The 16,534-nt window shown below is 35.5% G+C and overlaps 1 protein-coding gene across 1 annotated transcript in view; it reads right to left on the reverse strand.

Moving 5' to 3' along the window:
• The window catches only part of LOC136034665 (nucleolar complex protein 4 homolog), a 51,795-nt gene extending 36,537 nt beyond the window's left edge, over positions 1–15,258 (reverse strand). Inside the window, exon 1 of the mRNA XM_065715981.1 lies at positions 15,108–15,258. Coding sequence (XP_065572053.1) covers positions 15,108–15,224 — 117 coding nt within the window. The 5' untranslated portion in view covers positions 15,225–15,258. The remainder of the gene's footprint in view (positions 1–15,107) is intronic.
• Between the last annotated feature and the right edge of the window lie 1,276 nt (positions 15,259–16,534).

A 16,534-nucleotide genomic window follows, 5' to 3' on the forward strand; every position in this document is an offset into this window, starting at 1 on the left:
TTCCGTTTGAATGAGTCCTTTGTCAATCTTCTAGGATCTTTGGTTTGATACCATCACCCCTGGGAAAAAAAATTTACACACATACATAATCCTTTTTTTTGGCAAGACAAAATTCCACATATTTGTATATAGAGGCTTGAAACCGCTAAAAGTCAGACGAAAATGCACACCGTGGTAAAATCGAAAAAATAAATTTTTGCCCAGGTTTATTTTTAGATCTATGGGCATTCTGAATTTTTCATTTTGGGGACGTCTCTAACTGTTTTCGATGGAGTATATCTTCGGACATTCTTGACTTATATTTTTCCCATAACTCTGTAGGAGCTGATGGAGAGCAAGTTGTTAAAATGATGCCAAACAATGCACGAATTTGACTTGGAGTTGACGTTTCGCACGCGTCATTGATGCAGTTATCCCAGTGTTGGTCATTCTCCAATAAATTCAGAGCTTGGCATGCACTACGGTAAGTGCCATGTATAGTACCGTTTACAGTTCTTAAATACTCAAAGGATGTCGGACCGGGTACATTCACCAAAAGCAGGCGTAGAAAGAAGCATTCATGTTGTCCCGGTCGTCATTTATATTCCCTGTGTCCAGGTCGTCATTTGTGTCCCGGTGTCCCAGTTTGTAATTTCTCTTTGAGTGTCCCGGTCGTCATTTGTGTCCCGGTGTCCCGGTCTGTAATATCTATTCGAACAATCCCTGTGTCCCGGTCGTCATTTATATATCCCGCCTGTGCCCCCGGCATCCCCGTTGTAGTTGTGTCCCGTTCGTCATTTATATTCCCTGTGTCCCGGTCGTGATTTGTGTCTGGGTTTCCCAGTCTGTAATTTCTCTTTGAGGTTCCCGGTCTTCATTTATATTCCCTGTGTCCCGGTCGTCATTTGTGTCCCGGTGTCCCGGTATGTAATTTCATCAGTTAACAAACATGACGTCAGTCGACACACAAACATGACGTCACTCGACAGACACACACACACACAGACAACTTTTTTATATATATATATATAGATTAAAGAGGCTGAAAAGATACAATCGAGAAACCAAAAAATTAGAAAATAGCCCGAGTATTGTGTAGCGAGAGCAAAAATTTGGTTGTGTCGTGTTTTTTTTCCTAGCACTTCTATTTCAGCATATTCCTAGAAAATGGTTAGGGTCTAACCTCTGCTGTTTTTACAGGAAGTGTGGACCTTAGGCCGGATTGATGAATATGACTTTGAATTTTAGAAAACTTCATAGAACTCTTGCCTGGGGCCAAAAATCTATTGTTTCTGCCCCTTTCTGTTCATGATTTCATCTGAGATTATTATTCGGCTTTTTGCACTTGGATTGCGGTAGGCAAATGGTATCAGATGTGCCTATTAAACTTTAAAAATTCTCCCATTGCTAAAGAAACTAGAGTTTATCCTTTGCTCCTTTCTAAGTTAGAAATTTGGCCTACGGCAAAAAAAGTCAACTTTTGAACTAAGACGGATAATTTTTTTCGACGGCAGTCAATAGCTCTTGATGAGCTGATCAAAGTATATGTCATCCATTTTTTGGCAGAAAAATTCCTTCATGAGATATTCTAGTTTGAAAGTTTAAAGGGGTTGACAATTTCAGTAGTAAGGTACACACAGAAACCAAAAATAGGCCAATACCAATTATGAGTCATATAGGGGAGTTTTAAGCAACAGTCGGCTGTTAGTTCATGATCATCTTCAGCAATGAGGGATTCGCCTCTTTTGCTTGTTGGTGTACCTATTATTTGTGGTAAGACCAATTTGGTTCCAGTAGTAAGACATGTAGGGGACTTATAAGTAATAATCTGCTGCTAGGCTACACTCATCTTCAGCGATGAGGGTTTGCAACTTTTGCTAGTTGCAATGAGGGATTTACAGCTTTTGAAAGTTGGTGTACTTAGTGTTTATTTTAAGATCCTTACAGATTAATAACTTCAGCGTTTAATCTAAGCGAGGAAACGAAACCAAAGTGTTGCTCTCACAACACTTTACTGGGCGAATCCGAAAAAAAGTTGCCGCAACAACCTACGTTACCCATGCAAAGTTGATTTAGTTTGTGTAGCAATTGAGAGAAACTCTCTATCCCGTGTATTTGGCTTTATGGAAGAAAAGGAATAGTGAGAGGTACAACCGACCAATGATACAATGCTTCAAGCATCAAAAGTATGGCCATACTCAAGAAAATGTAGTTCACCACATTCTGTATGCTTGAGATGTGCAAACAAACATGCTTCTAAAGAATGTCCCTTACAACTAGAAGCATAAGAGTCAGGAAAATACAAAAGTATATCTGTGCTATCTGTGGGAAAAAACCATTCAACAACATCTGGTAGCTGCTCAGCCCGCCACTAAAGCCGTGAAATTCAAAAAATTTCAGTTGCCCAAAATTTACCAATGAAAAGAGAAGCCAGGGATACCAGAGTTATACGAATGCACTGAATAAGAAGATTGTGAAAGAGCAATCCCTCCTTGAACCTAAAAAGACCCTTCAAGAGCTAGTATTATTTGTATCTTAAGTGCCAGAAGTGGTAGAAATCAAGGAATTAGAAATGAAAGATAGGATTGTGGAGTTATTTCATCTTATGCACTCACTGTTCAAAGTTGAAATCAATGTTGAAGTAGTTTGGAATCTAGCAAATAAACCAGAATAAAGGTGATGTTTTTTAACATCTGATCTATTTTGAAAGGCAAATAGGATTTATTAGACTGCTATTTAGAAAAAGAAAAAATTGATGTTGGGTGCTTTCAAGAAACATAGCTACAACCCCAAAATTCATGTAGACTTAGAAATTATGAAGTAATAAGAAAAGATAGAGCAGATCAGTCAAGAGGAGGAATATTGATTTGTATTAAAAATTCATTAATGTTTCAAAAACTAGATATTGAAAAAATTGCAAGTTCTAAAATTGAGATAGTAGCTTGCCGAGTATTCCTAGGTAAGAAGGATACAATAGTTATTGCTAATGTATATAACCCTGATGGAAATGAACCACAAACAGATTACATATTTAATAAAATGAAAAAAGTGATTAAAGACTAAGAGCATTTTGTAATTACTAGTGACTTTAATGCCCATTCAGATGCCTGTTGTTTATGTGGATCTCATAATTGTAGTGGTATAGGTATCCTAAGTACTCTTGATAAAAATGATGAAATTCGCCTAGTGACCCCACTTGGACTCCAAACTAGAAGAAATCCAATTCCAGGAGTATACTCAACCATTGTCCTGGCATTCTCAGCAGTAGCAATAATCAATCAACTAAATATTGGCTTAAGCTGGCCAATATTTTGTCCAATAATATTGCAAATATTTTGGCAGTATTATTGGCGTAAGGCTGGGGCAGTACAAATGATAGAAAAAAACCACAACGTCTCGTCATACTAATAATTCCCCCCAAAAAACAAACAAAACAAGAGTTAAGGGTTCATATGCCACTTGTGGCGAGGCAAGAAGAGCTAAGAGCCAAGAGCTCATATGGTATGAGCTCTAACAAAATTCTAAGAATCAATAGATTGATTTAAAAGGAAAATCAGAGGCTTAATGCCGGTCAGGATTTAAAATAAGAGCTGTGAGTCACGATGTCCTTCTAAATATCAAAATTCATGAAGATCCGATCACCCACTCGTAAGTTATAAATACCTCCTTTTTTCTAATTTTTCCTCTCCCTTTAGCCCCCCCCCCCAGATGGTCGAATCTGGGGAAAAGACTTTATCAAGTCAATTTGTGCAGCTCCCTGACACGCCTATCGATTTTCATCGTCCTAGCACGCCCAGAAGCGCCAAACTCGACAAATCACTGAACCCCACCCCCAACTCCCCCAAAGAGAGCAAATCCAGTACGGTTACATCAATCACGTATCAAGGACATTTGCTTATTCTATCCACCAAGCTTCATCCCGATTCCTCCACTCCAAACGTTTTCCAAGATTCCCCCTCCAACTCCCCCCAATGTCAACAGATCTGGTCGGGATTTGAAATAAGAGCTCTGAGACATGAATTCCTTCTAAATATCAAATTTCATTAAGATCCGGTCACCCGTTCTTAAGTTAAAATACCTCAATTTTTTTAATTTTTCCAAATTAACACACACCCCCCAGCTCCTCCAAAGAGAACGGATCCATTCCAATTATGTAAATTTTCCCATAAAGTTTCATCCCCATCTCTCCACTCTCAGCGTTTTCCAAGATTTCTGTTTCCCTCCTCCAACCCCCTATGTGCCTGGATCCAATTCGAGTCAAAAATGGAAAATCTGAGACATAAGATCCTGCTATATATATCAAGTTTCATTAAGATCCGACCACCTATTCGTAAGACAAAAATACCCCAATTTTCACGTTTTCCAAGAATTCTGGTTTCCCCCTCCAACTCTCCCCAATGTCAAAGGATCTGGTCGGAATTTAAAATTAGAGCTTTAAAGCACAAGATCCTTCTAAATATCAAATTTCACTAAGATTTGGCCACCCTTTTGTAAGTTACAAATACCTCATTTGTCCGAATTACCCCCCCCCCCACAACTCCACCAAACAGAGCAGATCCGGTCCGATTACGTCAGTCACATATCTTAGACAGGTTATTATTCTTCCCATCCAGTTTTGTCCTGATCTCTCTGCTTTAAGTATTTTCTAAGATTTCTGGTCCACCCTTCCCCCAACTGCCCCCCCCCCAATGACACTGGATTCGGTTGAGACTTTAAAAAAAGAGATCTGAGTTACGAGGTCCTTCTAAATATGAAGTTTCATGAAGATCCGATCACTCCTTCGTAAGTTAAAAATACATCATTTTTCTAATTTTTCAAAATTACCCCCCCCCCCCCCCAATAGAGCAGATCCGTTCCAATTATGTCAATCACGTATCTAAGACTTCTGCTTATTTTCCCCACCAAGTTTTATCCCAATCCCTCCAATCTAAGCGTTTTCCATGATTTTAGGTCCCTCCCCTAACTACCCCCAATGTCACCAGATCCGGTCGGGATTTAAAATAAGAGCTTTGAGACACGATATCCTTCTAAATGTCAAATTTCATTGAGATCCAATCATCTGTTCGTAAGTTAAAAATACCTCATTTTTTCTAATTTTTCAGAATTAACCCCCCCCCCCCAGCTACTTTGTTGAAGTAATGAACAAAAGTACCCAGAATTCTAATTGCCTTATTTTGAATTATCTGAAGAGGTTGCAGATGGACCATAAATGTATTGAGATAAACTACAGGGCAATAACTAAGATATGATTCAATCAGAGAATGGTATACAATTTTAAGGATGGAAACAGGAAACAACTGTTTCAATCTATGAAGACAACCTAAGTGATGGGCAAGTTTCAATCTCAAATAATCAGAATGCTTACGGAAAGATAAAAGCTCATCGAGAATAATCCCAAGGTAACGAAATGAATTTACTCTTTGTATCCTACTTTGATTTACAATTAACTCATTAATGGTAATTTTATTTATCACCTGCTGTGACCACCCGAAAATCATGAATTCAGTTTTAGTAATGTTCGGGGCTACGTAGTTACACGCAAACTATTTATTCAAAGATTTCATTGCTGTCACCATTTTCTCAACCAACAAAGATGGGGTTTTAGCTTTTACTGTCACAACCGTATCGTCTGCAAACAATTACTGCTAAGCTATTATCTTGGGGTAAACACCTTGGGAGGTCATTTATATAAATCAAAAATAGTAATGGCCCCAATACTGATCCCTGGGGGACTCCAATATCATCAGTAACGATATGGCTTGACAGATGTCCATTTATTTCTACCTGAATTTTTCGACCATGCAGGTAAGTTTTTATTAGATCTAGGCCTTTACCTCTAATATCTGTGTTATTAATTTTCTCCATCAAGATTTCATGGTTTAGTGTTTCAAATGCCTTTTTTATATCATAGAAGAGAGCTGATAAATACCTAATTAAAATGTATCTTTCCTAAACATGGACAACATATCTTAGTTTTTGATGTAAAATATATAGGCTAGATAGTTGGGATTGGAAGATAGTTAAAGACAAGGACAGTTGAAATTGGCTAACTATAATTTGGGAAAAAATCATTTCTTAACATTTGAATTTATATAAAAGTTGTCCTTATCGCCTAGCCTATTAAAATACAATCATTGTGCAGAATAACACTGGTATTAGATTGAATATATCCAAGACCAAGTCTGTTGTTGATTTAGATATGTTTTCCTAACTTTAAGATCTGTGTCCAAGACTAGGCTCAACCTTAAGTTTTATTTACCACATTTTGATAATTTAATTTTACTTAAAATTCATCTGGTAAATTTTACCCCACTTAAATGTATTTTTTATGCTCTTTTCACCCACACTAATTGTTTTGTTTGTAAATTTTATTTTAAACTCTTAAAGAGACACCTTATAACTTGTTATTTGCCAGCAGAAAAAAGTCACAAAAATAATTACATTAAAACAATTATAAACACCAATTTATCTTAATGGTGACAGTGCATTTCTAAACATAAGCCATATCCTTTCCTGATGAATAACATACACCTGCTATAAATATTCCTGGTATATTTTAAAATAATACAACCTTCTTTTTTTTCTGCTGACTTATCAGGATTCCTGAAAAATCATTAAAATAGAGAAGAGCCATGATAAAAAAAAAAGTGTGAGTACATAGTGGACTGTATATTTATCTGTCAGGCGGAAGGACAGGATAAAGTGAAACAATTTGTTTTTAGCAATAGGATAGTTAAGTATTTAGTATTGCTTTACTTTAAATTCCCTTAAATCACACTTGCTAGTGATATGGACAAATCCAGTGCATGCCAATTAGTGATTAAGGGACTGTGAGATATCTGCTGCATCCCATTGAGTCACCCAAGATGTTATTGCCCAGTCCTTGTCAAGATTTGATTTGAAGCTATTGATTGTTGTAGATATCACCACTGTCTTACTTAGGCTGTTCCACAGACTTATGATTCAAATAGTAGAAAAAAGTGTTTCTTTTTGTTGCCTTGGCACACCTGGCGAACAGCTTTACTGAATAACCTCTGGTACTTGACAACCATGCAGGTTCAAAAAGGAGCAATTTATAAGTCATTATCACATCGCCACTGTGTTGGCAGTATGTAAGAGTTGGTAGCTTCAGGCTCTGCAGTCAACAACCATACTCTTTATCTTTGAAATCCTTTAGGCATTTTGTTGCCCATCTTTGAACAGATTTGACAGCCATCTGGTCGGTTTTATTAATTGATGTGGCAATGCATATTCTATACTCTAATTTAGGTCTCACAAGGCTTATATAGAGTTTAATCACTATTGCTGAGGATCTACTCGTGATTGTGCATTTGATGATACCAAGAGTCTGGTTAGCCCCTGCTAGTGCAGCATGGCTGTGGCAGTTGAATTTGGGGTCTTCATCCACAAAGTAGCTTTTCAAGGCTTTTAACATAGTTTTCTAAATTTATGGTAATAATTTTCCAATAAAGAACAAAGTGTCACTTCCAGTTCCAGTTCCAAAAATTGTAGGGAGGTATATGGACTATCATCAAGTTCTTTCACCTCTTTGACTCCTTCATATGAGAAACTGGCCACTGGAAGCTCTATTCTCCTCCAGTCAGCAAACAATGAGTCCCTACTATTATATACAATGTTACACTGTTATTGATTGTGGGAAGTGTGGGTACCTGAGCTACTTGTCCCCAGCAGTTTAAGGCCACTAGGCCGTTCAGTACCAATATGGCTCTTCCTACTCACTTCATCTGTTGAGAAACAAACTCAGCAGAAAGAGAAATGATGTAACTTCCAATTAAATAACAAGCTATTTAGAAGTAGGGCACCTGATTTCAGCCAGTAATATAGCACAGTATTTAATCTTGTATGAAATGGGGATAAAATTAATTTACTGTGATTAACATTGGATCTTTTCCTGATAATATCTCGTGAACTGAGGTCAGAGGAAGGACTATGGATTAACATGGAAGCCTTTGCTGCTAGAGAATCAGCCATATCATTATAATTGATACCTTTATGACTTGGAACATGTTGGAAATAAACCTCATTGCCTTTAGTCTTAAGATTAAGAGGCTGTCTTAAAGTATTATATAAATCCTTGTCATTGGCAATTCTATTAGTATTTTGGATCAACAGCAATGCTGATTTGGAGTCAGAAAGACAGAGTATATTTTCAGATTCCATGTTATAATTTATAAGTGCATCCAAGGCCAGGCAAATGGCACATAATTTGGCAGACAAGATAGAAGATCCCAATGGGAGAGGGGAATAGATGTTCAAATTCAGGGAAGGGATACATGCTCTTGCTCCAGCTCTCTTCCTCTGGACAGATTCATCTGTATATATTTTTCTATGACTAGGGTATGTCTTTGAGATCTGTTCAGCCGAAATAGTCTGTATCTCATAATTAGGAATCAAGTTTTTATTAATAGAGATAAGTTCTACTTGACAACTTGGTGGACTCAGTAAAGGGATATGCATAAGAAGAATATTGATTCCAATTTGGGACCTCCAGTTGAAATTGATTCCATGATGAATGGGCATTGGGACAGGCTGACTTCCCAGCAAAGGTATGTGCATATACAGCATGCTTGGTTCCTTAAGCCTAGATTTGCAAGAAATATTTTTAACTTAGACATAGGAGTATGCTTATACACACCCAAAGGTATTCAAATAGCAGTTTTGTAAAGATTCAAGGATTTTGAATGAGGATGGAGGAAAAGCTGAGAAAAATTGGATCCTATATTTGAACAAATAAATAGTTTGCAGAAATCCAATATAATTTTAGGGTGACATCCCCACTTATTTTCAGCAAGTCTCTTTAGAATACAAGGTCTCTGAATAATCAAAGATTTCAACGAATTAGTATGTTCATGCCACTGCATTTTGAATCCATAAATAAACCAAGTAACTTCAATGAATTACAATATGGGATCACCCTTGAGAAAATTGTTAGTGGATTAGGAGGATCTGTAGTACCATTAGTAAATATAATGGCTTCAGTTTTACTGATTGAGATTGGGAAGCCAAATGCTAAAGACAATCTCTGGACTAATCTCATACCCTGCTGAATAAGACTTTGAAGAAGGTCAATATCCCTTCCCAACTTCCAAATGATCAAATCATCTGCATAAAGGCCAAATGATGTATGAGATACTTCAAGTTCAGAAACATACAGGTTGAATAGAAAAGTGATCAATACAGCATCTTGAGGAAGACCTCTTGTAATGGAACTTAACTCACCTCTAGACTGATTTACTTGAATATAAAAACATCTATCAGTTACAAAGGACTTCATAAAACATATGAAAGAATAAGGGAAGTCAAGATTAATTAAAAGTTTTAATAATTTATTGTAAACTACATTGCCATAGGTATCTGACCAGTCAAACAGAACAGCCATTGTGACATGTCTTATTTTATGAGAGTTATACAAACATCAATTTCTAGCTGGGTATATGTTGTCTAAAGAGCTATGTCTTTTTCTGAAACCTGTTTGTTTGCTAGGAAAGAGATTATTGACTTCAGCAAACCACTCAATTCTTAATAAGACAAGCCTTTCCAGAACTTTACTAATGGCTGGTAAAACTGATATAGGACAGTAAGACTTGGGATCACAAGATGAGTAAGAAGATTTTAAAGCTGGAAATGCCTTAGCAATCTTCCAAGCATCTGGGAAAATTTGGCTTGACCAAATAAGATTATAAGATTTAAGAGGGCAGTATAAACCACCTTTGGGGATTCAAGAATCCACTTCATATAAATACCATCATGATCTGGGGAAGACTTGATATTAAGAAAGTTAAGTGTTACACTGAATTCATCTTAGGAAAAAGGTTTCATCAGGGCGCCGTTATATGAACAGGTGAGAGGCAGAGTGCAAAAAGGAGGTTGGATGGAATGAAAATCTGAGCAATCATTTTTATAGATATTGGTAAACATTTCTGCCTTATTTTTATCTGAGACAATGGGATAACTATCCTGAATGATATCATATCTATGGTCATCAATAGACTGCTTCCCACTATTTAGTTTGCTAATGAAATTGTGAACTTTTGAAATTGGGGTTCTAAAACTGATACTTGAGCTGAAATTCAACCATGTACCCTGTTTAAGTCTCCTAAAAACTAGTTTCACTTCAGCACATGATTGCTGTTGACTGAGATTGGTGCTTTTGAAACATTTTATGAGCCTTTCTTTTTGCCTGAACTGCAACCATACACTTGTCATTCCACCAGTTCTTGGGTCTTTTGGAGTCACTGTAAAAATGCAACTTAGTCATTGGTATTGCCAATTTAGCTGACTACAGCAGGATTGATTTCAAATTAGACTCAATGGCATTAATATCAGAATTAGAAGAAACAAAGGAAAAGTCTACTTCCTTGAATATCTCACAAAAAAGGGACCAATTGCCTTTGGAGTTATTAAATGTAGGCATGTGGAGTTTGGGGGAATATTATAAATCTTGAAATGATGTAAGAATTGCAGAGACAACACCTTTACCATCTGAACTAGATCATAATATGAAGAAGGACCCAGAAGCAAATCTATAGTTGAGAAAGAATTAGATGAAATGTTATACCTGGTCTGGAAGTTAAATAGAGTGAAAAATCCAAGTGTCTGTAAAATTATGTCAGCTGACTTTGTTCCTAGAGAGGGCTATGGGCATTAAGATCTCCAAAAATAAAGATATTATTACCTGATAGTTCTGATTCCAAGATACTTTGGATGTCCTTGCTCCCACATGGGTTATATAGTGATTTTATGGCAAGATGGTTACCATTAGCTAGGGTAATGATTACACCTACAACATCAATTTCATTTCATTAAATCTCTTTCCTCAAACATACAGCCTCTCCCCTGGGTTATTTTATTTTTATTATTATGAATAGTGGTAAGCATCAATGCTTGTTGCAAAACACAAAATCATAATACTACTACTACTACTAATAATAATAACTCACTGCAGCACCAAGTCGCCTGAGGCCAACACAGCTATGCACGCTCCTCCTCCAACCTAATCTGTTTAAAGCCTTCCTCTTTATACCCTCCCAGGAAGTTCCCATTTCCTTTAAATCTTTATTTATGAAAACAACATCAATTTCATCCTTGTAGATAATTAAAGGTTGAGGAAAATGTTAGATTGAATCATAAACAAAGGTCACAACACCACCTCCCTTTCTATTAGTTGATCTACATTTCCTGTAAGACTTGTACCCAGGCATTTTGATTCTCTTGAACTGAGAAAGATTAGTCTCTTGTAGACAAATAATCTCAATTCTGTTATTGTTTGCAAATTGGATAAGCTAAGCAAGTTTATTTGAGTTTAAAGAATTCCATTGTAGGATATGTAGCCTAACAATTCGAAAAGTAGTATTCTATAATTTCTGTTGTTATACTAGCTTATACAAACTTTAAGGGTTCAAAATGAAAATTTGTATTCTCCCTTCTAGATTTAAAAAAAAAATAACTTTTTTGAAGTCTTTGCATTGAAAATGTCATTTTTGATAATTTCATTGAAGAAACAAACTGAAAAAAGTAACATAGTTGCCACCCCCTGAATTTTGAGCTATATAGCCTATTTAGCCTCAACCAAATTTACATGATTTTATGCTGCTAGAACTACCAATTTATCCCTTATTTAACATTCTTGTTGAAGGGGGGACAGGAGTGGGATATTTGTCTTTCTCCCTAGATTTCAAAAACTGCTTTTTGGAGTCTTTCATTAAAAATGTCTTTTTCCTCTTTTCATTGAAAAAAAAGAGATAAACAACAATAGACTACATGTCTAACTATAATTCTAAATTTTGCAACTTCCCTAAAATTTTGTGAAGCAACACTACTGGCCATACCATATTATTCCATATTCAAGATTTGGTGAAAATCTAGATTAGGGGCTATTGAGAAGGAAACTTGTTAAGAAAACAATTCTTATTTTAATAATATAGAAAGATTATGTCATTTGTCACTCTTGTTTTGTAGGCCAACAGTTAACTCAATTTATGAGTGCACAGGTTGAAACAAGAGAGATAGGCTTACATTGGCAGAAATCATCTAATAGCTCCTAATACAAACCTTTACCCAACATCCTTCCTAAATATAATATTTGCTAACCTAAACTGAGAATTTCATTAAATCTCTTTCCTCAAACATACAGCCTCTCCCCTGGGTTATTTTATTTTTATTATTATGAATAGTGGTAAGCATCAATGCTTGTTGCAAAACACAAAATCATAATACTACTACTACTACTAATAATAATAACTCACTGCAGCACGAAGCCGCCTGAGGCCAACACAGCTATGCACGCTCCTCCTCCAACCTAATCTGTTTAAAGCCTCCCTCTTTATACCCTCCCAGGAAGTTCCCATTTCCTTTAAATCTTTATTTATGACATCCTCCCAACCCAGACAAGGATGACCTGCTTTCCATGTAGCCCCAGACGGTTGGCCAAAAAGGACAATCTTTGGTAATCTGTCATCCTTCATCCATAGAATGTGGCCTAGCCATCTCAACCTTTCTTTCATTATATCCCCAGAAAGGGGATATAATCATTATATCCCAGTAAATTTCATCTGCTTTTTGGAGTGCCCATGCTTCAAAGCCATATTTGACCACTGTCATCACTGTAGCTTCCAATATTCTAATCTTGGTTTGTAGACTTATCTTTCTATTCTTCCAAACTTTTTTTAACTGTGAAAAAACACCCTGAGCTTTAGCTATTCTACTTTAACATCTTCACTGCTCCCACCATCTTTACTAATAATACTACCAAGTTAACTGAAGCTCCCAACCTGATCAATCTTTTTGTTACCTAATGTCACCTGTTCATCTTCACTTATTCCTAGCCTTAGTGACTTAGTCTTCTTAACATTAATTTTCAAGCCTATTTTAGCACCCTGAACTCGTAAAACCTCTAAAAATTCATTCATTTTGCTCACACTTTCATCTAATATGCTTAAATCATCAGCATAATCTAAGTCTAGGAGTGTTCTTCTTCCCCATTTGATTCCATGGTCTCCAATTGCCTTTCCTGTGCTCCTTAAGACAAAGTCCATCAAAATGATCCATATAAAGGGGGATAGAACACAACCCTGCTTAACTCCTGATTTAATACAAAACCAGTTGCTAACCTCATTTCCTACCTTAACTGCAGCAGTATTATTCTTGTATATAGTACAAATCACTTTACTGTATTTTTCTGGTATACCATAACAATAAGACCTTTGTTAACACTGTTCTATCAACAGAATCGAAAGCTTGCTCATAAACAATAAAACTAAGGACCAAAGGTGTTTGACATCAAAGGGACTTCTCAATTATTAACCTAAGAGTGAAAACATGGTCGACACACCCTCTACCTTTCCAAAAACCGCATTGTTCTTCCCTTAAAACTTTGTCTACAGCATGTCTCAGTCTAGAAAGTATCATATTACTCAGTAATTTGCTACCTACAGAGACCAGACTTATGCCTCAGTAATCTAGATTGGTCTAGAACCAATCTAGTGGCCCTTCTCTGAACCTTTTTCTATCCTATGTTTATCTGTTAGACCTAATGGAAACCAAACAGAAATATTATACTCAAGAAGAGGGCAGACCATTGATTTGTATAGTAGTAAGTAATTACAAAGATTAAACCTACTAAAGCTTCTCCTTATAGATGATAAACAATAATTTGCATTCTCTACAATTTCTGAAACATGCTTATCAAATTTCAATTGGGTGTCAAAGTAAATGCCAAGGTCATGCACTATTTTGTTAGAAGGAATTTGTATGCCAGACAGCTGGTAAGTATGCACAGGTGGGAGTTTACAAGCATAGTGTAGAACAACACACTTAGAAGGGTTTATGAACATGGAATTAGATTTGCACCAATAAGTTAGAGAGTCAAGATCCTCCTGCAAAAGTTGCAAATTGTTTTGGTCTTGTACTGGTAGATAAAGTTTTACATCATTTGTAAACATCTTGACAGTAGAATGCTGGACAGAGGAAAGCAGATCATTAATAAATAAACAAAATAAAATTGGACCCAGGCAGCTACCCTGGGGGACTCCACTTAACACATCAATTGAGGATGACATAGCTTCATCAACAACAACCTGCTGAGTTTGTCCATTTTGATAATCAGCAATAAATGCAATTGTTTTTTTACCCAATTTATAAGCTGCACATTTTTTAGAAGGATGGGTATTGACACTTTGTCAAATGTCTTCAAGAAGTTGATATAAATGCAGTCAAAGGGTATAGCTAAATTGGCAAAACATTGAAAATCCAAAATAACCTCAAGAACTTGGATATTACAAGACCTATTTTTTCAAAAACCATGTTGAGCAGGATTCCAAAGATGATTTCCATCAAAATACTTTTGAATGCATGAAACAATCAACTTTTCCATCACTTGGCAAAAAAATAGATGTAATTGAAACTGATAATTTGAACTGATTACTGATTATCTGATTATAACTGATTGAACTGATTATGATAATTGAACTGATAATTTTTAAAATCTGACTTGGAGCCATATTAATTTATATTAAAATTTATATTTAGAAAAATTACCAATTTTGTTGGTTTTTATTATCTTAGAACATCTAGGCTACATGCTTCTCATCAGATAGCCAAACTATAATGTCAACTTGAAAAGAAAAAAACAACAACAAGAATAAGTATAACCTAGGACTAGTCTATAGACTAGGCTACATGATACATGCTATTTTCCTTGATTTTGTTAATGCTGATTTAATAAACAGGTATTATGTTGAAGCAAGAGTGATGTATGGAAAAATACATGGTAGCCTATTCTATATATATATATATATAAATATATATATATATATATATATATAGGCTATATATATATATATATATATATATATATATATATTTATATATTTCCACACTAATATGGGGGTAAAGTATAGGCTATTGAAAATGTCCTCAAAATGTGTTAGCTACAGTTGTTCTGCATATTAAGAAGTAAGAATTATTTTATTAACAAGTTTCGTTTTTAATAGCTCCAGTTTTACATTAATACCAATACTTTAGAATTTTTAAAGTTATTTTTGGGATTAGTTTTTTCTAAGGAGTTCCACCACTGCAATACCAACCCAAATTGAATAGTTTAAACCCACCTCTGTCTTTTGCTGCATAGAAAGGAGTTTATTAGCATTTTTGGGGCTTTCTTTGAATTCCTTTGCATCTTTTTTCATCAATTCCACCAAAACCTTTTTGTTTGGCCTTTCCATCATGTAATGTTGCAAAACGTGTTTCCCTGCACGTAATTAGAATTTAATATTTATTAAATGATACTGCCATCTATACATTCGTGGATAGTAATTTGTTTTGGATTCGTCCTTCGTCTGAACACTAGGGTCTATGTCATCCATAAAACAAATTTCAAGGAGAGAGGTGAAGGTTCCTGGAACTTGGATTTAAGAAAGGCCTATATACATGATAAACTGTTTTCTTAAGGGCATAGATAACTCTTAGAAGAAAATCGATCAAAATGTGAAAAATATTACCCCCCTTCTACTTCCACAAAGTAAAACATAGACAATAACAGCAGTGGTGGGGATTAGAATCATTTTAAGATCTTCTAGCTTGTTTATCCTGCACTGATTCAAACGTGATTTTTCTGAATTCGAATTTGATTTCCGACAAATCTTCTGCGATTTTCTCGCAAAGGAAACGTGGTTATCATATATTGTTTTTCCGCAATCTACAGAAATTGGGAACAAAGGGTAAAAGGACTACTTTTTTTATGATTTAAGAAAGTTTCCCACGTCAAAGTTTCCTTCAGGTAATAGTTTTATGATGCTATGTTCAAAATCATTCACATGAAAATAAAACCACACCTTTAATAACGAGAAAAAAGAGCAAAGCACACATTGACAAGCATATTTCTTTTGGTTTGACCAATACTATTTTGAGAAAAATGTTTGTTCATGAATTCTCTTGGTTCTCAGGAACATCAAACGCTGTCCAAAAGACTCCAATAGTGGATTTCAGAAGGTACTCTAATCGTGCTCGGAAACTTAGGAGATATATAATCCGCAATAATTTGAAACTATTTCTACTTATGTAATTTTACTATAAGTAAAAATAGTTTTAAAAGAAGGGGCTATTAGCCGATACAATATTTATTTGAGGAAACTTTAACTTCACAGGGGCAAGTTCTGGATACATTCAGGTTCATAGAATGTTCAAGAGTGGTAACCTCATCAGGTTCATTTAACTCAGGTAATAATATCAAAGCTTTATTTCCAAGTTTTTGTTCTCTTTTAAAATACATTACCAAATTGCTCATTCAAATCGAATATTCTTGACTAATGTTTAGAGAAAATATGGAAAAATTAATTCTTTTAAGTTTTTAGTGGGAAAAATTTCTAATTTGCCACACAAACCAGAAGGGTGCTTTTTTGTGCTATCGTATTTGAATGATTTTCCAATAATAAGTTTTTTAAACTCGAACCATTAGTGTTTTGTTAGTGCTGCTCTTCACATTGTTTCTTTAACTGTAGTTTTTATCATTTCCTTCATTCAAAGAAGGTCTAAAAAC

Source organism: Artemia franciscana, chromosome 13 (genome assembly GCF_032884065.1).
Source record: "Artemia franciscana chromosome 13, ASM3288406v1, whole genome shotgun sequence".
In the NCBI taxonomy this organism is placed as follows: Eukaryota; Metazoa; Arthropoda; class Branchiopoda; order Anostraca; family Artemiidae; genus Artemia; species Artemia franciscana.